The 25,906-nt window shown below is 21.9% G+C and overlaps 4 protein-coding genes across 7 annotated transcripts; all 4 read left to right on the forward strand.

The window, feature by feature from the left end:
* LOC122714433 (lipid storage droplets surface-binding protein 1) lies at positions 1-5,789 on the forward strand. Of its 2 annotated transcripts, XM_043935751.1 has the most exons (9): positions 3-136; positions 209-388; positions 1,771-1,914; positions 2,379-2,564; positions 2,684-2,873; positions 3,953-4,122; positions 4,615-4,872; positions 4,968-5,066; positions 5,316-5,787. In XM_043935751.1, exons 3-9 carry the CDS (start codon positions 1,786-1,788, stop codon positions 5,442-5,444), a joined length of 1,161 nt encoding a protein of 386 aa, XP_043791686.1. In that variant the 5' UTR covers positions 3-136; positions 209-388; positions 1,771-1,785; the 3' UTR covers positions 5,445-5,787. The 2 variants fall into 2 exon arrangements, with proteins under 2 accessions (XP_043791687.1, XP_043791686.1); XM_043935752.1 differs by lacking the exon at positions 1,771-1,914 and having other exon boundaries at positions 1-388; positions 5,316-5,789.
* Positions 5,790-7,826: 2,037 nt separating this feature from the next.
* Positions 7,827-11,429, forward strand: LOC122714489 (lipid storage droplets surface-binding protein 2-like). Of its 2 annotated transcripts, none has more exons than XM_043935855.1 (4): positions 7,827-8,102; positions 9,565-9,900; positions 10,346-10,592; positions 10,888-11,429. In XM_043935855.1, the coding sequence occupies exons 2-4, from the start codon at positions 9,589-9,591 to the stop codon at positions 11,178-11,180; spliced, it is 852 nt and encodes a 283-aa protein (XP_043791790.1). In that variant the 5' UTR covers positions 7,827-8,102; positions 9,565-9,588; the 3' UTR covers positions 11,181-11,429. The 2 variants fall into 2 exon arrangements, with proteins under 2 accessions (XP_043791790.1, XP_043791789.1); XM_043935854.1 differs by having other exon boundaries at positions 7,829-8,102; positions 9,585-9,900; positions 10,888-11,428.
* Positions 11,430-13,493: 2,064 nt separating this feature from the next.
* LOC122714485 (lipid storage droplets surface-binding protein 2-like) lies at positions 13,494-17,126 on the forward strand. Of its 2 annotated transcripts, none has more exons than XM_043935850.1 (4): positions 13,494-13,612; positions 15,354-15,685; positions 16,335-16,584; positions 16,670-17,123. In XM_043935850.1, the coding sequence occupies exons 2-4, from the start codon at positions 15,359-15,361 to the stop codon at positions 16,912-16,914; spliced, it is 822 nt and encodes a 273-aa protein (XP_043791785.1). In that variant the 5' UTR covers positions 13,494-13,612; positions 15,354-15,358; the 3' UTR covers positions 16,915-17,123. The 2 variants fall into 2 exon arrangements, with proteins under 2 accessions (XP_043791785.1, XP_043791784.1); XM_043935849.1 differs by lacking the exon at positions 13,494-13,612 and adding an exon at positions 14,671-14,713 and having other exon boundaries at positions 16,670-17,126.
* Positions 17,127-18,901: 1,775 nt separating this feature from the next.
* Positions 18,902-20,530, forward strand: LOC122714506 (lipid storage droplets surface-binding protein 2-like). Its single transcript, XM_043935877.1, has 4 exons — positions 18,902-19,058; positions 19,487-19,832; positions 19,926-20,211; positions 20,304-20,530. Exons 2-4 carry the CDS (start codon positions 19,530-19,532, stop codon positions 20,495-20,497), a joined length of 783 nt encoding a protein of 260 aa, XP_043791812.1. The 5' UTR covers positions 18,902-19,058; positions 19,487-19,529; the 3' UTR covers positions 20,498-20,530.
* Positions 20,531-25,906: the final 5,376 nt, after the last annotated feature.

Consider the following 25,906-nt stretch of genomic DNA (forward strand, 5'->3'; position numbering starts at 1 on the left):
TCGTTTGAACACAAAGTCTGTGGTTTCGAATACAAACGATGGTAAACGTGGGTGATCAAACTTAACGGAGACCAATTTTAATTTCCATGTGATATTTAAAAAAATCTTCATCACCGGATATCATTGGATTACAAGCGTGAGGAAAACGAGAAAAGATTTTATTCGTAAGGCATCATAATGCCACAGCTGTATAATCGATGTGTCATAGGTCAAACCGATGAGATACCATTTCGCAGGCTTCGACGTTACAGTCGATGTCGTGTTCTTTGGCGAAACATCGACTACCTCTCTGTCATTTGTCTTTACATCCTACTGAGCTCCATTATATAATTTCATCACGATCAATCCACACTTCGCTATCGGTCCAGTCGGCTGTCTGCACCTTGAGGTAAGGATCAACTATCAAACACGATTAATCATCGATTAAATTCGATTCTCGTAGATTTTCATGATCGATTGAAATATTGTTTCATCATTACAAATATTTGCAGATTATCGATTCAAAAAAAATTTTTCTTTCTCCTCGTGTCAAATTTAATATACTTTTCTCGTGATACTTTCTTAAACGTATGTAAAAAATATCGCATGTGAATATAAGGTATTATTTGGATTACAATTCGTCGACAAAGTCTGCATTATGGTTTTTAAGAGAGATAAGGATAGGGGTATCGACCTGTGCTTAATACGGGCCTATCATATATAATCACGGTAAACTTGAAAGAAACCTACATTATTCTGTCTAACTATACTAAATTAGCAAATTACAATGGTAAAAGAGGAAATTACAGATATTATTCGTTTTTATTAAAATTTCTTATATTGTTTAAAATTTTTCGTATATATGTCCGCATAAATTGAAGACTAAAATATTGAGATCTATGGAGAAATTTATAATAATGAAATTCTCGAAAGGAGTACAACCTTGATATTAACCACGAGGTATATTATAATATGACCTTTCTTATCAATTTCTACAATTAGTTTCACTCGATTACTATATGCATTTATATCATGTTTATATCATGTGCAATTAAACATTTTTAAGCTAGAAATATTTTTTATAACATTCTATTTTATAATTTATTTATGTTTTAGTCAATCATACTTGACTTTAATTATTAAGCTTTATCGCGTATCATTAATTATATTCATAAAATCATTATTTATATAGTCATATTATACAAAATTATTTTATGTTGTTATTAAAATTTATTTCATCGAAAGTTATCAAATATAATAAATAATAATGTCAATTTTCTTAGATTAGATAAGAATATTACACGAAAAAAATAATGACAAAATGATCTAATGGAAGAAAATTGACAAATAATTAAATATTAGAATATAATTTTTATAAAAAAATGAAATCTTATATCATTATCAATTTAGAAATTTTATATTAGTTCAAGATATATATGGTAGAAAATGGAACGTTAAATTTTTTTATGTAATTTCTAAGTACTTATGCACTTGTAAAATAAATATAAATGATAAATACCTTCATTCGTTAGATAAATTTAACATATTATATATTTTTTTTCTTCTTTTTCTTTGTTGAAAACACAATGCTTATCTCTTATTCACGTATACATAGAGATTACCTCAAAATATTAAAATGTACATTTAAAAATATAACGAAATGTTTTCAAATTTAAATCGCAGCTATATCAATTAAACGAATCAAAAATATTTACGAAAATATTTAAGCCCCAGTAAGATAAATTTATGAATAAAATACACAATTAATGATTTTGATTTTAATTATTACAGCAAAAATTTTCACAAATGGCACGAACGAATGTAAAAAGACGACATTCTGATTTGCCGCAATTCGAATCAGTTGTTAGAATCTCCAGTCTTCCCATCATAGAAAACGGTATACACATAGCTGGCAATGTGTACGATAGAATAAAGGTAAGCAAAGTTTAACAAAATATTTTAACAATCCAATAGTTTTGTACATTTCGCCACTTTCTCTCATCTTTCACTTGCTAGTTTCACCAGTTGTGAAAGTACGCCATATTTGCAAGAATAAAATAAATATACGTTCCAATCATTCCAAAGAGCAATGCAAATAAGTAACAAAGAAGTATCGGTAAAATATTATTTTCAAATGAAACTTTGAAAAGATTTCTATATAGATTTCAACCAGTTAAATATCTTTTGTTTATTAAACTTTCAACTATATACGTGTTATGTATACTCCTAAGGACAAACATATATTGTATTTTTGAAACTAACTAATTTAATCAAATATAACATAATCAATTCAATTTCTTAGATTTATTTGACTCCTATTAAGATTCATTCAAATTCAAATTTATTTAAAACTCGCATAAATATATTAACAACAAATACAAGATAATTTTCAATTTCAGCGTTCGAATTCATTGATGGGTTGGAGTTTGTACACTGCTGAACAGTCATTTGCGATCGCAACAGCGTCAGCAAAACCCGCGATTCATGCATTAAATGGACCTATTACAACGATCGATCAATTGCTCTGTAAGGGTATAAATATTTTTGAGCAAAGAGTGCCAGCAGTTCATCTTCCTCCACATCTTGTAAGTAAAAGTAATTTTATACATACGTGAAAATAATATTATTTATTTATATAATTATTTATATTAATTATTTATTATTTTGGTTAGCTAATTAATTCATTATTCGTGTTATTATTAAGATGTACTGCAATGCACGAGAATACGTGAACAATAAAATCGTCAGACCTGTTCTAATGCGTGCCGGAAGTGTGAAGATAATAGGAAGCCAAGCTGCGGATGTTGCAGTAGACACGTTAGATGGTGCTTTAACTGTTGCGGACAAATATGTTGATCATTATTTGCCTGCTGATGTTACCGACGGTATAGATGGTAAATGAATCGTTTCGAATTACTAATATTAATTTAAAAATAACTTTTAAGTATCATACATAAGAAGATTTAATTTAATATAATGATGGATATACAATTTAATATAATACAATTTAATATAAATGCAATCTCAAATTATTCGAACGAAAACAATTGTTCAATTTTAAGGAGAGATTAATTTTTTCGAACATTTGAAGGATATATGAAGTCAAATGTTGTTCTAACTAGAATCATAAAGTACATGAATTGTATGCAGATGGTCAATTTCTATAAAATATTGCTAAATCATAAGTCTTTGTAGCTAAATATTATTGATTTAGAAAATATTTTAATTTTAATTTCGTTTAAAATTTAATCTAAAGGAAAATATTTATTTATAGGGAAAAATTAGTTTTATTTGGAATATTTGATATTAATAATTAAAATATAAGACAAAAAAAAATAATAATTCGGATTAAATTAATAATAAATTTATTTTTAGATAGATATGAAATATTTTTTTTATACATTTTATATTTATTTATGATAAATAGTAAATAAAACTAATTATCTTTGAGTCAAAACTCATAACAAAACATCAAAACGTCACGTACCAGACACCTTTAGACTTAAGATTCCCTTCAGGCTTAAAATAGATATCATCGTGTTACCTGGGGTTTAAGCCTATTATATAATGGTAACTAAAGTGGCGATTAAATGAAGAAGATAAAAATAATTAAAAATCTTTTTAAAATTATCATAAATCGCTAAACTTTTATTAGTAAAAATCTTTGAATAAATTTATACAATATTTTAAGTTTTCTGAAGTAAGTTTAGAATAAAAAATAAATTATTATTACACTATTAATATATCACTTTTTACTTGAGACTTTCATATTTCAAATTTTTTTTCAAATTTTTCTGAACGATAGAAAACATTGATTTATAAAAAATAAAAATTCAAGTAACATATTAAATTAATTAAAAAATATTGTATTGAATTAATTTTAGCAACAGAGAAATAATTCTGGATAAAATTTCTTGATATAAATACTATACAATGCGATAAAATTTTATTGCCAATAAAAATTATTTTTCAGAAGTTACTTCTCCGGAATCGGTAAGTAAGACCAAACGAACTATCAATCACGGTGCCAGACTATCTAGGAAATTACAGAAACGACTAACACGTCGCACGCTAGCTGAAGCTCGAGCACTTAAGGAACAAGGAACGGAATGCATTCATATACTTTTATACGTTATAGAATTGGTAAGTAATATTTCTTTTGACTAATATAATTAGAAAGTGAGAGTAATAATTCGTGAGTATGAAACTATTAATTTAATTTAAAAATAACAAGAATGATGATTCACGACTCAGATATTAGTCGCATATGAAATGTCATTTCCTTTGATATTTTCTTTCGAAAGAATTAATATATTCAATTAATAATAATAATAATTTCGAACGATTCTATACATATTTTTCAATGATTAATTAAGCTTTTCAATTTCTATAATAATTTTCAATTTCAATTTATAATTTCTTTCTTCCAAAAGATATCTCTAACTTTTTCCAAATGCATTTGCACTCTTTTTTGAATTCGAATATTATACATTCACAACATATTAAAATTCACAACAATTTGCATTTTTACTGTAATATCTTTGCTACAAATATGATAATATTTGATGATATTATTAAATAATTAATCATAATAATCAAACTCATTAGATTTCTATTCAAATTAATATGTTGCAGTTAGCAACGGATCCAATATTAGCGTTCCAAAAAGCCAAAGAGCTGTGGGGAACTTTAAGTTTGCCCGAACCGGAGAATCAAGCTCGGCCAACTACTGTAGAACAATTATTGGTTCTTCTAACGCGTGAATCTGCACGTCGTATTGTACATCTGGTGAATGGAACAGCAGCTTTAGCAGCCAAAACTCCTCGCAATCTTGGCAGACTTCTTATTAGAGTTTCAAATCAATTGCATGTAGTTGCAAATGCTACGTTAAACGTGAATATCATTGAATTTGAATTCCTTCTTTAAATATTTGTCGATTTAAATTTCATCGTTTATTTATATAGTCATTTTTGTCTTATTTTCTTTAGATGATACCAATCATCAGTCAAAAAGATGCAACGAAGAAACATATTTCAGCTGTACGTTTAGCCATACAAAGGCTCAATTCAATTACGAATCATTTATTGGTACGTAAAATCGAATTATTTTTTTATAATTTTTCTTTTTATTTAATTTATATATAGTTTCAATTATTAAATTATGCGTTTAAAATTGTTTGATTTCAATATTTAATCGTAAAAGGAATTTATGAATGTATTACACTTTAGAAGCATGTAAAAAAATATATCTGATCTGAACACGACAAAAATATCAATTTTATATTTATATTTATGCATAATGTATATTTTTATTGCGTGATGGCATCGTTGTTATAGGAGCAATTTGCAGCTTTTCTAGCTGGTCGTCCAAGCGTTTCAAAAGTAACACACGTCCAGACTCATCAGCAAAACCACAATAACCACAGGTCGATGTCTTCCAATCCGCCAGTAAATGGTATCGAATAACGAAGTTATGTTTAAAAGTTATTCTGCGTGAGTTTCATCCATAATAATTCTTTTGTTTTCAAAGTTGATAAATATTGGGAATATTCCAGATTGAAATTTTCTCATATAAATTATGTCGATTCCACCGAAGTACATAATAATATTATTAGTTGCGAATCTTTATATTACGATAAGCGATTAATATACTTCTTTTATCTAAAAAACACAATATATTCGTGTCATTCTTAGAATTTTTAATTTTTAGATATACTTAATTATCTTCATGTTTACTACAAAATATTATAATGATTATAGACATAAGAAACTTTAAAAATAAACATTATAATAATTTCATAGCCATTATAGTATCATTAAAAAGATTTACTTGTTTTTTTTTGCATTTTTTTTTAATGCATTTATGCGTGTATGTATTTTAAAAAATTTTTTCGATTATTATTCATCTGATATTAAGTGCTTTATTTTTTGGAAAAAGGTTCATTGCATTAGAAAAAAAGAAAAAAAAAAAGAACGTAGAAATATTGTAATAAATTTTATTTTTAAAATTATTCAAGAATATTGTTATGGTTAAAAAAAGTAATAAAGAATTGTATGTACCAAATAAGCAAATTTAGATAATTTGAAATACTATATTACTTTGAACTTATTTATCATTTCCGTTATCAAAACTAGACAAATTACATTTTGCAATAAATACATTTTAATGTTCTAATTGATAAGACAAACAAGCAAAATTAATTCATTTAATATTTTTGACAAGAGAAAAATGTGCATGAAATTATAAAATAGTAAAAATCTTTGTTTGATCTTTTTATAAGAATATTATTTATTCTTCAAATATGGCTTGGATTCTTATTTCTTAAATTTATGTTTAATTTAAAATATCAAAAATAATGCCAATAATTTATATTTCAACAGTATTTCAATTAAATAGAAATAAATCTTTATATCTATAAATTAATTCGATTGATTTGAATTCTATTGATTTCAAAATAGAAATATAATAGCATAGATGCATTGATATCAATTAAAATAGAAATATAATAAAAATAAAAAGAGGTACATATTAGTTTTATTTTATGTATTTTATGTATTTTATGTATTTGGGTATAATATATTTATACTTTTTTCTTTTTCTTTTATTAAAAACAAAAAAAAATAAAAGTACTCAAAATATGTAAGTAGTAATATAGAAACTTTTAGAAATAATGTTTAACACATTGCTTTTTTTATTCATTATATATGCTTCTAATTTTACAATAAATATATAATTAATCTAATTAACTTCTTGTTCTTGTTTTACAATAAAGAATATTATATATAATGCTATTGTAACTGATATTCATTTTTCGACAAACTTTCTTTTTAAATAAAATGAAAGTAAATATTGTATAATCTTTTTTGGTTCTTAATCCTTAAGTTTTTCTTTTATTTCTTCAATTTTATCTCGCTAAATCTTTTGTTTAAATAAAAAATTCCATATACATAAAACAATATTATTTTTCCAAAAAATCTAATCCAATTTTTGGAAATTAAAAATATTAATTATGAATATATTGTAAACATATTGTAAACAATAAATTTATCTTGAATTTTTAAATCAAGATTTAATAAATAAAAAGAATTATATATAGATTTTATTATCTTTTATTATCTTTATAATAATAATCATTTTTTCTCAAGAAGATATGTATAACATATATAAAATATCTATTAACTAAATATCTATACAACTATATATATCTTTCTGATCTTCTAATATTATTTCATTCATTTTATTATGTTTTTAATAATTTAAAAAAATGTTTTATAATATTTTATAAAAAATTTAGCGATACATAAACATCTATTTATTTAGTATGCACATTAAATGTCTACTTATTTTTAAAGATAAAATTTATTTCTTATTGTATAAATCTTAAATACGTAATCATACATCATTATAATTTAAACAATTAAATAAATTATGTAAATTGTATAAATAAAAACATATTAAGGATTTTATACATAAAAATATTTCGTTACAAAAAAAAAGAATTTGATGATGAACATAGATTCTTGTATATTTTAAAAATATTAAAAAGCAATTCAAAATATTTATTTTTAATATATTATAATGATATAATAATAATAAAAATTATTATACAATAATAATATTATTATTAAATAATATTATAATTTATAATATATTTTACAACTATCAGAAATTTTAATAAAATATAGAAAAAGATCATACCATAGTCATATCATACTTATGAAATTTGTCTATCATTTAAGTAAATCTTGATACTATTATCATTATATTTCCAAGATTAGTTTTTATATTCATTATTCAAGAAAATTTTGTGTTGTGAAAGAATTCAGATATAAAGTCCCTATGATTTTTATTGTTTTCTCGCTTCTAGTAAGAGCAATAACGCGAAAGCATTGTCATCTTATAATTAGCGGACTTTGAAGCCTCGTAGCATTTGCTTCATCACCGCTTGTAGATGTCGTGGATTTTCATTGGCTCGTATGAATGAACCTTAGCGCGCAGGCGGTAAGTCAGTTATAAGAGTTGAGACAGACTAGAAGCAAGCACATTTCTATTTACGCTGTGAACGCGACGTTTTCTCTATACTTCTCTAGTCTTCATACAAACAAGCGATTAGCGATAAAGAAGTAAGTATTACAATAACATTGTATTCTATACAAATTTAATAAATTTTGAAATATACAAAAATTTTGAGAAGAGTTTCAAGTTATCTAGATTTAAAAATTTTTTTTTTAAATTTCAAAAATTTTATCTCTGTTACAAAAATCTATTATATTTATATTACTATTGTACATTTAAAAAAATTTGAAATTTATTAACAATTTTGAAATATATAAGTTTTCAGTTTTTTGAGATATTTTTTAGTTTTAAAAACTGTAGTTTTCAGAATATCTGTTTCAAGAATTTCTATTCTTATTATAATATCACTATTGTATTGTACTATATATATATATATATGTAACTTTCTAAAACAATTTTAAAAAGTTTCAAGTTTTTTATGTTCAAAATATATAATTATTTATACAAAATATATATTATTATATTATAATTTTAATTTAAAATTTTAGGATATAATAATTTTAAAAAATTGTAAACTTCTTAAATATTTTTTAATTTCACTAATCTTTTACATATTAAATATCATATACAACTTTTATTTTATATTTAATTATTGAAATATTTATAAAATACGTAATTTGTAAAAAATAGAATTACGAAATAAATAATAAATTGCTTTATAAATATATGTTTTATATATTATATATATAAATGTTTAAAAATAAATACAAAATAAATAAAATAACTATTTTATAATCATTTATAAATATTTCTTAAGTTAATTTTATTTGCAAATAATTTAATTTAAATAATAGTATCAATATCTTTATATTTAATTTATTTTAATAATAATTATTATAATTATAAATATTATAATTAATTATTAATACAAAATATATAATATTTATAGTAATGTTATTTGTGTTAATATAAATTATTTATATATATTTATGTTAAAAGATATATTTTAAAGTTAAATTATTTTAAAATATTGTAAAATATATTAACTTTCAATTAGAAATGTTTCGAAACGTAATTACGAATTCTAGCGAAAGTAGAGAAAGTGATATATATATAACTTTATATATAACATGTATATGTGCACGTATATGCACTCGTCCGTTGAACCTTATGTTATCGTAATTCATTATTAGTTTCTTGTATTTTCATTAATATTATTTCAATTTATCAATATTTCTGGAAATGATAAAAATGTAAATATAATATAATATATTATATACAATAAAAATCTTTAACAATAAATTATAAATAAAGAAATATATTATTAAATTTGAAATATAGATAAATAATAAATTCGTTGATATGATAAATTCTAAATGAAAAAAAAAATATTCTATTTGTTAATTTATTTTACTATAAAATTTTATTATTTCAATAAGAAAGAAATATTCTATTTTATGTTATATAAAATTGATTATTTTATAACTTATTTTAATTATTTTCTTATTTTAATAAGAGAAATGTATATCTATACCTATATATATATATATATATACATATATATTACAGAGTTTTTTATAAAATTGTAGAAGAATGGCTACCGAAATTGCACAACTGCCTCACATCGAAGTGTTTCATCGTGTAATGGAACTTCCAGTAATTGAAAGTGCAATATCAAAATCTGCAGCGACATATTTGCGTGTGAAAGATTGCAACCAGTTGGTTCATTGGGCACTAACCACTGCAGAAACTTCTTTAAGTAATGCAACGAAGCAAGCAGTACCTATTGCTGCTCCCATAGCTAAGAAACTCGAGAACCCTATACACTTCTTTGACCACACGCTGTGTCTTGGTCTCGACAAAATCGAAGAAAAAGTACCATTGGTTAAAGAGAAACCCGAGCAGGTTAGAAATCAATCCCTTTTCCGGTAAACGAAATAAAAATATTTAATCGGAATGTAAAGAAGCATTCAAAATTGATTCGTGATATCTTATCGTAAAATGCGATAAAATTTTTTAATCATAATACACGATAGATTTTTATTATATTCTTATCATATCGGATGTAATTCTTTTAATTTTTATTTTCATACTATGTCTTCATTTATTTTATATTATTAAATAATTTTAATATTATTGATAATTAATAATATTGATTATTAATAATATGAATGAAATATTTAATATTCAATAAGTGCACATATGATATATGATATATAAATGCACTTGTTTAAAGTTGGAAAATTTTAGAAACAAAATATATCAATTTTTATGAGTGAAAAATATTATAAATAAAAATATGAAATAATTATGTGAATATTTCTAATCGTATAATCATTTTATTCATTAGATTTTAGAAAATGCTTATTCGCTAGCACGTCAAACCGTTCAACCAGCTGTTTCAAGTATTTCGCTCGTTAATAATTTAATAATTTCCCAAGCTTTAAGTTTGAGAGATATAAGTTGGAACAAAGCGAATCAGATTTTAGAAACACAATATGGCAGTGCAGCTGTTAGAGGTTTGGACAGCACAGCTGATATTGTTGATAAATTAATTGATAAATTTTTTCCTGCTACAAAAGATGAACAATTAATAGGTAAGTTATTTTAAAAAAAATATTATTTATAATTTGTATATTTTAATCGATAATATATAGTCATAATGTTGCAATAATATAATTTTTTCTATTTAATATAAATTAGTAATAAAAATAAAAGAAAGATTGAAATTTCAAATTAAATTTCTAAATTTATTGTATTTATTTATGTGTTTGTATTTTTTCATACAAAGTTTTATTAATAATATAAATCTATATTAATAATATATAATAATATATTGATAATTATTATATTATCAATACAATATTAAATTATATTTTGATTTTATTTTAGTGGTGAATATAAATGAAGAAGACAAACTTCTTCACACCTTACAAACTGTTGGACGTTTATCTAATAAAGCTGCTCGTCGCGTATATTCGAATATAATTCTTCATCTTGGAACTATTAAAGCAGATAATTTAAAATCTTATATCAAAAATATAGTACATTTTTTGCAATTAACGAATCGTCATGCTATAAATGATGAAATACACACGAATGAAGTATATACGAATGAAGTACATACGAATGAAGTCAATTCGAAAGCTTCTACATCGAATGCAATTACAAAAAAATTTAATTGATATTATTAATGAAAAAAGAAAAATTTCCACCGATTCCATTAATTTTCTATTTATTTTTTGCATACATTTTGTAATAAAAAAATCATACTTTTTTAATATATATAAAAAATTCATTTTTTATATATATATATAACTAATAGTTGTGTTATATGCTATTTTTAAGAAATTACATTTGCACTTTTAGGAAAATACATTTGTACTTATAGTGGTGAAAAATAAGGTTTTTCATGAATAAAGTCTAAGACACTTGTAGATATTTATAATTCAAACATACGATTAAAGATATAATCATTTTCTCTATTATTAGAGAATTTTATTGTTTGCTCAAAAACTATACTAATCTATGAAAAATATTTATTTATATTTCACTTTATATTTTATTTATATTCGTTTTTTTAATATATTTCATTTGTGATTATTTTTAATACGTAATAAAAATAAATAAGTATTTTGAAATGATTGTTATTTTTAAATTAAAAAAGCAGATTTAATATCTAATATAAAATAAATTAAAAAATAGAATTTTTTTGCACAAAATTGTAATGTTTTATTATCAATTTTTATTATAATTATTTATTAATTATTATAATAAAAATATAAATTTTCTTTATCGAAAATTGCATTTTTATTTGCATTGCTATAATTTTCTTGATGGATATAATATTATAAAAATATATAATAAAAAATATTATAAACATTTTATTTTCTCATCTGTAAAACGATAAATTTAAATAATAAATAGATAAGATTAAATATACATATATATGTGTGTGTGTATATATATATATATATATAAGATTATTTATTTTAAAATTATATTTTTGAATTTTTTAATTACAATGAATAATTTAAATACAATGAAATTGCTTAGAAATAATATAAGATATTAAGATACATATTCAGAAAGTTACACATAATTTTTGATTATTTATAAATCTATAATAGCTTTAAATTAGATTTCATTATTTAAATTATTAATAATAATTAATAATAAATTTTATATTAATAATATTAAAATAATATTAAAATATTAATAATATTAAAATTAATTAATAATAATTAAAATTCCTTTTTAATTTTAGTTTTTAAATTTTTGCATTTTTCTTTAAATTTTAATTTTTTAAAATTCATATATAATAATTAAAAAATAATTAGTATTATTATTAGCTATTATAATAGCTATAGCAATAGTAATTATTAGCTATTATAATAACTACTTATCAATTATATCATAATAAAAGATTTATAAAAATAATATTTAATTTACTGAAAATGAATTTAAATATTTTAATAATCTTCAATTCAAATAAATATTGATAATTAAAATAGTTCTAATTTTAATTTAAATAAGAAAATAATTTACGTTTTGATATATTTATAAAATAAAATATATAACATATTTAAATACCTAAATTTAAAATTGTAGCAATCATGTTTCGTTGAAATGATTGTGGAATCAATGAAAACGTATTCTTTGACGTATTTTTCATAATCACTATCGCAACTGTACAATACGAGGAAGACAACGACGTGACCGCCACGTCATAGTAATGACACATATGTATACATATATAAGTATATATACATGTGTATAGCTGCGCAGAAGCACGAATGTATTCATGGAAGTAGACACGCATTGAAGTTCCCTTCGATCTTATTTCATTTAAACACTGATATGTAATATAATTATAAAATAATATTAATATAATTATAAAATTATGTAGTTTATCAATATTTATGGAATTAATCAATAACGTTTTAATAACATTTCATTACTATATATTGATTGAATATATCATGCATTTAAAGATTTTTTAATTTATTACATTAAAAATAACAATTTATTTTATTCACAAATTATATTATATATCTATTTTGCACTTTCTTAAGTTGTAATTCATAATATTAATAAAATTTATATATATGTATAAATTGTTTTTTTAATAGAATATATAATCTAAAATGCTTAGATTATTAGGTATATAGTATAGAACAAAATAATATAATAATAAGAATAGAAATATATATTTATTATTTATTGATAATAAATTATTTATAGCAATAAAATAAATATAGATTTGATGTTATAATTATTTAGAAGAATTTAATGAAAATAATCGAATATTTAAATTTTGTTTATGAGATTATAAATTATCTATATTGTCTTTCGTATATGTAATAATATTTATATTATTTTTCGTGCAACACATAAGAAATGTGATAAAAGTAACGTTCTTTCTACGGTCCTGAAGAATGTCTGCCCCCACTTGTGACCATTTTCTACCAGTAGCTTTTTACCTAGAGTAGTCGTATCGTCATCGTCAGTGTTACGGGATTTGTCGTGTGTATCGTAGAATATAGTATATATTTTGCTTTTATTACTATATTTTGCTAACTGTTGCATCAAACATTCCAAGTACAAATTAATATTTGTAAGTAATATCATACCTTGTAATTATTTACTTAATATATACAGTTTTCATTATATTTTATAATATTAATTAATTATTAATTATATTTTATTCTTTTAATTGATTATATTTAATTTTAGAGTAGAGTTGTTTAGAGTTTATATTACAGAATTATATTCTGTAATAATTCTTAATGAAACTCATTGACATTAGAATGTAATTACATTTAGATTATAATGTTTTTAATAAATTAGAACAAATATTTTTTAATATTTAATAAATTTTAATAGTTTTAATATTATGAGTATAATTATTATCGTTTTATTTAAATTTTTTATATATAATTTTTTATATATAAAATTCGATTTTCCTATATATTCATCCTGTTTTTTAACAAATATATTTTTATAAAAATCTTTATCTCTTATATCTTTGCAGAAATCTAATAAAAATTATAATTTATAAATATATATAATTAATATCCTCTTATTTTTAAAACTTTAAGAAGTTAACAAAAACAATTGCAATTGAAATCGTTATATTATATTATATATTTATTAATTTCATATTTTAATATAATTTTTATGATTTATAATAATATTTTAATACTACTTTATAAATATATATTAATTATATATTTTTATGTATTACTGTCATTGATTATTTGTCGAGCTATATGTCCATATTGTAATGATTGACATTATTGTTTCATATTTTCATTGCCGAGTATTATTTCATAGTCTATCATATGAAAGATTTACATAAGATTGAATAGTTCATGGTAAAGATCGATAATTTGAATACGATAAAGGACTATAGTCATATTTTTTACGCGTTTTACTTCAAGAATTATGAAACATCAAAATTAATTTTTAGATATATAATTTTTATTAACTTTTAATAACGTGAAAAATTTAATTCAATAATTTTAATGAAATCTAAAGTGTATCGATACATATATAAAAAACTAAAAATAAAGTTATGTATCACCGAAAAATTAAAAGTACAATTTATGTGTCATCAGTCCTGCACATAATGAATATTTAACGCTGTAAGCAATTTTAACATATTCTTTGTTTTACAGTGAAAGAATTATGAATTATACTTATAATCTTCTGAAAAGTTGAGTATAGTATATTAATTTTATTTCACGTAGCACAATCTACATCTTTCAATTCAATAACACGATAATTCACAAATTTTGCAAACATTATTGTTCATTTTGACGTAATTTGAATATATATTAGCTTTATTTTTATTATTATATTATTTTGGTATTATTATCGTTTGCAAAAAAAAGTTTACTCATCATTACGTACTTAACTAGTAAGAATACATAAAAAAAAGTAAACAAACAATAATCGGTCACTTTTCTTTTAAATAAGTAATACTTTTTAATTCGGTATATCACTAAAATTGATCTAGATCTTATTATAATTATGAATAATGGTTTAAAATGAGATCATCACATTTGAAATGATTAATGAAGACTATTTTATTTGTCGACTGTGATGTTAATATTACTAATACATTGAAAATAATTTCATGATTGATGCTTATAACATAATATAGAATTGGGATTAAAGTATAAATTTTAAAATTGCAAAATCATGGAATTATCATTTTATTTCTTTATCTTATATCTATATTGCTTCTTTTGTTAATAAATATAATATAATAATATAATATAAATAATAAATATAATAAATATATTAGATGATTGTTAACATTTTATTTTTCATTGTAACATTCAATTTTTCAGAAAAAATGGCAGATAATAAAAGCACCTCATCATCTGATAGTACACCTCATCTCGAAGTGATTAATCGCGTAAAAAGCATTCCTGTTATTCATTCAGCCATAGAAAAAACGGGATCGACATATTCTTATCTCAAAGATTCGCATCATTTAATCAATTGGGCATTAACTCAAGCCGAAGCTGGATTACATTATGCAACTGCCACAGCTGCTCCTCTTACTGCACCTTTAGCTAAAAAGTTCGAGGAACAAATCACTGCTGTAGATCAAAAATTATGTGAAGGGTTAAATATGGTCGAACAAAAAGTGCCAATCATGACACAACCACCTCAAAAGGTAAATAATAATAATATATGTTAAATGCATAAGAATTACAATATTAGAATCATCAATTTCATTTGAGCCTAACCATGCTGACTTATATATATATAGTTAGAAAATATATTTTACATTAATCTTATTATTAAAAAAAATAATAATATATTTTGAATTATATTTTATAACAAAAATTTAGATTCCATATTTGAGATTTAAATTTCAATTTCAATTCTATTATCATTATGTTAATTTTTTAAAATTTCTTTTTTTTTAAGCAAAAAAAATTTTACAATACAATACAAATACAATAACAAGATGCAAATTTATTTCTTAAAATTTTAATTTTATTTTTGATATAATTAAAAATCGAATTTTTATGAATCGAAGATAATAATAAATTTAATTATTTTTTGTTTGTACAATAATATTGTACAACTACTAGATGAAAAATAAAATGTTGTTAATTAAACGAATTAATCAATTAACAAGATATTTTATAATATTTAAAATTTTATATATTTATAATTATATTATCATATTTTTCTTCATATATTTCATGATCAATTTTTTAATTTATCAAATGATTTTGTCGAATAGTATTGTTTTTTAAAGAATTAATTATTTAAAAAACTGATTAATTTGTTAAATTTTCGTTAAATTTTTTTAGATTTATGATGCAGCCAAAGCAGTAATGAGCAGTTCCTTGCAGCCAACAATTGACAAATTACACGCTGCAAAAGAGTCAGCTACGCAACAAGCATCAACTCTTAAAGAAATCAGTATGGCAAAGGCTAATGAATTGTTAAATACACAATATGGTAATATGGCAGTACAAAGTGTTGATAATAGTAGCGTTCTCATTAACGGTTTATTGGATCGTTATTTCCCACCAATAGAAGGAGAAGAAAACATGCCAGGTATATATTTATAAATATCCAACAAAATATCTTGTTAATAAGAAAATACTAAATATATTTCTAATTTGTAAAATTTGTATTATAGCTCCAGTATCTGCTGATGAGAACAAAATTTTGCATGCTGTACAAACTATTGGACAATTATCCACGAAAACCGCTAATCGAGTATACCATTCGGTCGTAGCACAATTAAAAACAGTGAAAAAAGAGGATGTTGCGTCATATATGTCAAGCGTTATATCTATTCTTCATCTAACACACTTTTTAAGTTTGAACGATAAACAAATCAATACTAAAGATGCAACTGAAGAAAATACAGAAAAAAAATAAATACGAATCTTACTAGTAATTTTACAATAATGCACCTCTCGTGGAATAAATAATTGTAAAATAAATTTCATTATTTTGTCAATTAACAATCAGCATGAAAAGTGAGAATTAATATTTGGATATTTAATTTACTATACATAATATCAATTATGTATTGGAGGTATTATTTATCAATGTAAATGTAAATTTTTTATATTTTTAGTTAAATTTTGATTCTTTTATTATCGATAAATTTTAAAAATTTTTTAAGTAAAAATTGAAAATAATATTATTTTGATAATTTTAAAATGCAAAAAAACATACAATTAGCTATTGAATTATATTAAACAATATAGTATAATAATTTAGTTAAAAAACAATCAGATTGTTTCATAAAGATTTTGGAAAATATAAAAATTACAATTTCTATTTACGAATGAATTTTTATGTGATGAAAAAGATGTTTAAAATTATTATTTATATCTAAATACATGAAGTACCGAATATTCATTGCTTTTGTTTCGCTTACTTTTATAGTAAAATATTTTTTTTTAATAAAATATATTATAAAAATAAGAATAATTTATAAAATACAGTGTGATATTTTATATTCATATTTATAATATTATAATAAGATTCATAGTACATCAAATTGTAAAAAAAAAAAGTTGTAAAAAAAATTCTAGTGTTTTAATATGTGTTAAAAATTTTTTAAAAAAAATATATAAAATCAAAGAAAAGTACTTGAAAATAATTATACTTTTGTAATAAGGAATTTGAAAAAGTAAAAAATTAATGTAAGTAGTATAAAATTAATATATATAAATCTTTTTCTATACGTATATAACTTTAAAAAGAACTGTTAAAATAAAAAAAAACATATATTTTATGTAACGATTTTGTAATCTGTAATTTATATAAATATTATATAAAAAAGTATAAAAGATATTGAAATATTTTATTCATATTGTATTATTAATATAATTATTATTAATATAATATAATTATTATTATAATTATTATATATTAATATAATTATTTTTCTTTGCTTTACTTCTTTTCTTTTAATTTTTTTTTCTCAATAATTTTTATGTTAAAAGTTTCATTTCGAAAATTATAAAATATTAAGTAAAAAATATTTATTATCTAATTTCTAATATTTCTACAAAATGTTTATTTATAATTATGAAATTAAGTATTGCTATTTATTGTTTTAATTTATAACTTCAATTTATATGTCATATACTAAATATTTTTAAACATTTGAGACAAATTAAGGGTAGGTACTTGTCAATTTTCTAACTTTAATACATCTAAAAATGTTTATAAATATTATATGATAAGAAATATTTAAACAAAATTAATTTCGAATTATTTTTTAAAATTTCTTTTAAAGAAATCTTTTAAAGAATCAAATTTTGTGGTTTTTAATTTGAGTTTTTAAAGATTATAAAATTTAAAAACACTAAATTTAAATTTTTGAATTGTGTCATCTGATTAATTCAATTTATTTTTTATTAGTCAATCACAGTTTATATAATTTTTTAATTATCTTTCATATGAAGAAAAATATTATTAAATAAAATTAAACTACAGATTTCATTTGAATCTTTAAAATTTTAAAAATTTATAAATATAGATTTTTCATATTATGAATGAACGTTTTAATGTTTTCTAATAAAATAATACTAAATATCATTATTTGATAATATTTCATATTTTGATTTTAATATACAATTATTAGAGATTTTTCCATGAAACTGCATTATTCTATATTCTTCATATTTCAAAATTTAATATAAGTTCTTTGGATAAATTAATTGATAATTTAATTTCAAGAATTCTGAAATCTTTCATATATGTAAAGATATAAAGGTCATTGACTTGATGACTTGATGACCTATACATAAATGTTAAAAACATAATAGTGGTGCCCTCATACGATTATTTAGTGAATGACAATATCATATGGTAAAATGTAATATATTATACACAGTTATGAGTGCTTTTATAAAAGAAAAACAAATAAGTTATAGTATTAGGTAGTTAATTATTGAACAAACATATACTTTAGTGAAATGATTCAGAAAGCGAAAAAGATCATAAATTATTAAAAAAAAAAAGAGAAAAATAAATGAGAATATGAAAATTTCATGAAAAATTTTGTAAGTACACTTAATAATTTATAAATATTATAGTTTTTAACATAATAGTCATGTTATAATTATCTTGTTAACTGTTTAATGATTTCATGTTATACTATATATTCCATGAAAATATATAAAAGGTTATTGTTTTAATTATACATATTTGAATTTTTTTTTATTTTTCTTTAACGTTATTACTTATAAAAATATAACATTATGTACCAAAAATAAAAGATTAAAAGAATTATATTAATATAAACGAAATACAAAAACTATTTACTATTAATTTTATCAAATTAGTATTTTAAAATTCTTATATTTATTTGAAATAATCATATTGCTTTGTTTATGTTATATTATAGTAAATAATTTTTGGTTATTGTTATAAGTTATTGTTATTATTATATGATATATATAAATATATATAAATTCATACAAAATTTTAGAGATTTTTAATTTATATAAAAGTGGTAAGAAATATTTATTAATATGGAAGTTGAATCATCAAATTATATATATAAAATACAAGTTATTAATCGTGCTCGCAAAATACCAAGTGTCAATTATTTATGGGATAAATCTACAGAAGTATATGGATGTTTGAAAGAAACAAATGTACTTGTACATTGGGCATTTAACACTGTGGAAAATGTTTTTAATACTATGATTGAAAAATCATTACCTATTGCAAAATTAATAGAGAGACCTATTAATACAATAGATAAAACATTGTGTCAAGGACTTGATTATATAGAAGTAAAATTACCTATAATAAAAGAAGAACCAGAACAGGTTACATAAATTTTATACTTATATTTATAATTTAGATTATAAAATTTAATTTTTTATAGTATTATTATTTCTTTAAAATATTTATTATTTTAGATAATAAATCAAACTAAATCTCTGATGTCTGTACATCTTAGACCAGCTGTTAAAACATTTACAGATTTAAAACATGAAACTAAACATAAAGTTAAAGTTATGAAGTTGCATACTTATTGTAAAGTTCATTATTTAAGAATGTATAGTTGGCAACAAGCAGATAAAGTTATGTCAACTGAAACAGGAATTAATATTTTAAAAACTATTGACAGTACAACTGATTTTATTGAATTAATATTGGATAAATATTTACCTATTCCATATGACTTTGACACTAATGTATCTGGTAAAATAATATTTTTAACATATGCTATTACAAATATTATATAAAAATAAAAAATAACTATTTTATAATTGAAAATTATTTATTTTTTATAGAAAAATTATGCAATGAAGATGCTAAACTTCATCATACTGTTGGAAGATTAAGTAAATTTAGTTCTCATATTTCAAAACGTATTTATTTTGCATTAATGGAATTAGAACATATTTACAGAATGGAAATTCGTTTGTTGATATCTGATATTATTTGTATACTTTTATTACTTAAATATATAATATATGGTTCATAATATGAAGTTTACTGTATATAATAATATGTTAAAGTTATGTTTAAAATATGATATTTCTAATAGTTTATAAATATATAAATATAAAAAATATAATACATTAATTGATTAATTGATTAATATTTACATAATTGTAAATATAATACATTAATTGATTAAAATTTATATGATTATATAAATTTAAATGATTACGTCCTATGTTTATCTGTTGTATTATAATGAATCAATAAAAATAGTTAAAATATAAAGAATAAAAATTTATATTATATATATAATATAATGGTATATTATACCTGTATATGTTTACATATATGTTATTATTATTATTTTTTTTAAATACAATTGATCAAAGAAAATTAATTTTATTGTAAGTAATAAAACTAATAAATATAATTTTTCATAATTGTTGTATTCAATAGAAGATATATTAAAAAACAACAAAAGCTAATGAGTTACTAAAAACTTGGAAAATAGGAATAATTTTATATAGCAATGACATCCAATTTTTATAAATAGTTATATCTTATCATATCCTATATGATTTCTTTTATTGATTATTGATTATGAAGAATATGACAGATTCATTTGTAGCAAAGGGTTATGATACCTGAATGTATTGGTGTCATGCGAACGTGATTTAAACCTCTGAAAATACTGCTTAGAGCTCCAGGCAGTTCCAATTAACTCGCCACGTTGTACGCGATATTAGTTGGATGTTGACAGTAGCCTCGATAAAATCTCTCGACAGCTTGTAGCTAAGTCCGCTTATTATTCATTACACTTTCAAGTACGGTCAGTTTTACCGGTGGGGCAGCAAGTCTGTCGCGTGAATATCTCACGCGTCGTTTTCTATGGAAGATGCCTATGATAGTGAGCACGTGCGTAATTTGTACATTTACGCATAGTTATTGCACTTCCTAAAGCGAATGTATCTGCTAAGAATGTCATGTTATGTTGGTTTTTACGAAGAATAATTTTTATCTTGTATTTATAAAATATTATTTACAATATCACAAAAATATCCAGGACATTTGTTATAGAATTTTTTAGAAATTAATAAATTTTAATTTAATTAGTAAAACAAAAATGCTAACCTTCCAATAATATCCTTCAAAATAATTCTTATTGTATTCAATTTTATAAAGAATTATTAAAAAGTTATTAAGAATAATATTTTGAAATTTAATACGTTATTTTTTTATTAACAATATTAAATCAATAATTTTAATGATTAGATTAAAAAGCAAGTTTTCAAATCATATTTGAATATGAAATAAATATACAAATATCATCATAATGCGTATATTTATAAAAATATTCTGTATTCTATTCCTTTGATCAATCATGACTAAAAGTTGCCCCTTGATTGTCCCTCGTCAACTGTAAAATTGAGAGAAACTTTTCGCTTCCGTGATTTTTGGAAGTTAGCTGACGCGGTAAGTTCGTTGAGTGGAAGAGGAACATAGAGGCCACCTATCAAGGTAAACAGTGATTGGAAAGTTAGTCGCGGTTGAAATGGAGTTCCGTGGATTCACAAAAGTTGTCAGTTGGTAGACAAATCCTTTTTCGTGGTCTTCTACAATGTTTGTAAACGAAATGAGCTCAGTTTGTTTCGAAGTAGATCTATTTTGAGAAAAGATAGATCTATTTTATCTCTGACTATCGATTAAATTGGTAATTTTGAAATTAAATTTCTCTTAACTATGTTCTCTTAAATCATTTTTTTCTTTTAAATTTTTGTTTCAAAATTATCTTAATAGTTTTAAAATTTATAAACAAGGCTTTATCAAACTTTATTAATAAAATAAAATGCATTTTCAAAATTTCAAGAAAAATATTCTGCATTTTATTAGATTATATTATAACTTTTATTAGTTTTAATATTAAAATTTTTAAGTCCTACTATAATTTATTGAATTATAAATAAAAATTAAAAATTAAAAAAAAAATTTATCATGATAATAAGTCATAATAAATTAAATAATATATTTTAATCACCTTTTAATGTTTATTAAATCGATAGATTAAATTATACAGAGTTTCAATATTTTAATTAATTTTTATAATATATTTTTTTAACGTTTAAAGCATTAATTAATATAAATGTGAGTTTAAAGATATCGTTTGCGCCAAAGTATAATGATTCTATGAGCTTCGATTGTTAAAGCCAACCAGATGTGTCTGCTTCTTCAAGGATATATTCGATGATTGAAACGTTATTGGATCTCATCCAATATTGGAACCGTCGTTCTCGTCAGCTTCGATACCACGCCCAATTCTATTTCCCATTGCTTGTGAACCAAATTTAGACCTTTTGGATATTCCGTTTTGCTTTACTGTTCTATGATGTGTTTCATCCTTAATTATTGAAATGTTAGAATGTTAAATATAATGCTTATTGATTGTTTATTTAAAGTTGTGTTATTATGTATAGAGTATTCTGTTTGAACTTTATGAAGCTAAAAGATATGGAAAAAATAAATAAATGTTTTTGATGAAAATTATAATATTAATAATATTAATTTAATTTAATAATAATTTAAAATTAGAAAAATAAAAATTATGAAAATAATTCAGAATTTATAAAAATAAACATCATTTCTATTTAGCTTTATTTTTGCAATTCATTTGTGCAACTTAAAAAAATATGTATATCATAAATTATGACTAGCTTCAAATAAGATAATTCATAATTCATGAACAATAACAATGGAAATTTACAATAAATTTCTTATCTCAATCTTGACAATTAGATTTGTATATAAAAATATTAATAATTAAACTTAAATATTAAAAATTAAGCTAAAACTATTTATATATTAACATAGGAGAATTTGTAATTAAAAAACTTCAGATTTGTTATTTTTTCCAATAAATAATACACTATCTACTTAAGTATGATTATTCGTTTAAAATTTAAAAAGATGATTAATTTATATAATTAAACTTAATTAATAAAAAGTAAAATGTCAATAAATCATTACTTTTATTTATTTTATCTATTTATTTAAACAATTACAATTATAAGAACAAAATTTTAAACAATATTATACAAACTAGTAATATTCATGGGTTTGGAAGGCTAATTCTATAGGCTAAAACAAACAAAAAAGTTGATATATAAAGATGTCGATTAAGACTTATTTGTAAAGCTATAAATAGTTTAAGTTCACGTTAAATGAAGATAAAGTAAGATAACTTTATTTCTGTAATTAGTCATCGTCTCACTTACTTTCTCCGCTTCATCTTAATGCCAACTTAAACTCCTTATAACTTAATAAGTAAATCTTAACTGACATTTTTACATTTTTTTTAATCTTTAAAATCAACTTTTCAAATCTTATATCAATATACTTTGAATAATTATATTTGTTTCGATATTAAATATTCAAGATTTAACATATTTTAAAAAAAATAATATTTTGTTTCAACGAAAACGAAAATTCATTGATATTAAAATTACTTCATCGTCTGATACCTGGATCGTGAGGAATGACGAGACAATAAGAGCAGAAACAGGAGTGGAGCTAATATTAAACATCGGGATACGTGGACCGACGCTGTTCGTTTTATTGTCTCAGCTTAAACAATGAATCGCAATGGTTATTTGCGAAGTGTGAGACAGGGAGATGGGATGCAACGCTGACACAAGCACCATCAGTGCTCAGACAAGGAGGGTCCTTCGTCTCGCCATTTCCAACCTCTCTCGTACGCTTACCGACATCATCCACCAATAGGAGCCGACGTTCACCGATCTTCTTTACACGTATCCACACATTGAAACATCGTTACCTGTACAGAATACGCGTACCGCAAGCCTGGCTCAGCCACTTTCAGACACCTTAGAATTAACGTGGTGATTTCGAGTGCTCTAGGGAATTCTTTACTTACCGCCAGCTACGCCCTCTTTTCCCAGTTAACGGTCCTGGTTGAAGCTTTATCGGCCTGTTGTGCTTGCCAGTCGAAACCGATTTATGAATATTTTTCCGCGGAGAATAGAGTATATATAAAATAGGATATAGTTTTCTCTAGAGCAACATGGATTACTTAGCTGACTATGTTAAGGAATCGTATTCGATGGATGGATTTAAATAATATGCAATGCAATTTCGATTATGAGAATTCTAGCTTCTTAATTGGACGATTAATTTATTTGAACGATATAATGTAATACATACCTGTTTGCATCTCGAAAATGAATAAAGTATTTAAGGAAAATTAGAAAATTAGAATAAAGGACAATTAAAATTAGAATAAAGGACAATTAAATTTCAATTAAAATTAGAAAAAGAACAATTTCAATTTTATCAATTTTATAAATTATAGACTTTTATTTTTCAATAATCTCCATTTAAGAGATATAAATTTCTTTTATACATGATATATTTTATTTATTATTTATTTTTTCTATTTTGCTATTTAAGTACTTTTTTAAATCGACTCTGAATTCAAAATTTTATTATCTTCTTTATTATTTACATTGAAATAAATTTGAATATTTTTAAAGTTTTTCAATGTATTTGAAATATTTAAAAGAAATTGAAAATCATAGATCAATGACAAGTATTGAATCTTTAATTTCTATCTTTAATGAGTGTAATAAATAGATTTGTTATTTAATAGTTTATTAATAAAAATTTAGCAAGTTTTTTGTATTAATGCATTCTCAACTAATAAATATATTTTTCGATTGATGTATAAAATTGTAATTACAATTTTCAAATTTTAATAAAATTTGCTTATTTTTTTCAGAAATTATAAAATATTATATATTTTTTTTACATCTTTTGTAATGATATAAATATAAATAATGCATTTCAATTTCAAATCAGCTAAAGAAATAATATTTGCAAATTTAATTTAAAACAATTTATAATACTAAATATAATTAACACAAAAATTATAAAAATTATACAAAAAATATATAATCACTTTCTATCACTTTCTATATCATTTATGTCAAACTTAAAGATTATAATATATTAATTTATACACACATATTAATATTATAACAAATAATAATATATCTTCTTCTGATTTTCTGATTGAAACATAACACCGCTTAATAATCTGTTGCACCGAAAGTCGAATTTTTTTGCAATACATTTCATGAACGACTGGAATGTAAAATATGGTCATGTTTGCATTTTGCTTGCAGACTACGTTTTTCACGGTTTTTATTTAATCTGGCGTGAAAGCAACCGACAAGTTTGAATTATCGAGCATGCGATGAATTTCTTTCTTATGAAGAAGGAATCCACATTTTTCGAGTTCGTTTTCGGTTGTCTTTTCTTCTCCTCAGGGAGTCGTTGCAGAAACTCGAAAAGAAAAATGGTGAACTAGTGGCTTTTACTAATTTACGCTATCATTAATCACATTCGCTCGTTTCATTCTCTAATTTTGTGTGCCACA

This window comes from Apis laboriosa, unplaced genomic scaffold (genome assembly GCF_014066325.1).
Source record: "Apis laboriosa isolate Shangri-la unplaced genomic scaffold, ASM1406632v1 scaffold30_cov140, whole genome shotgun sequence".
Classification (NCBI taxonomy): domain Eukaryota; kingdom Metazoa; phylum Arthropoda; class Insecta; order Hymenoptera; family Apidae; genus Apis; species Apis laboriosa.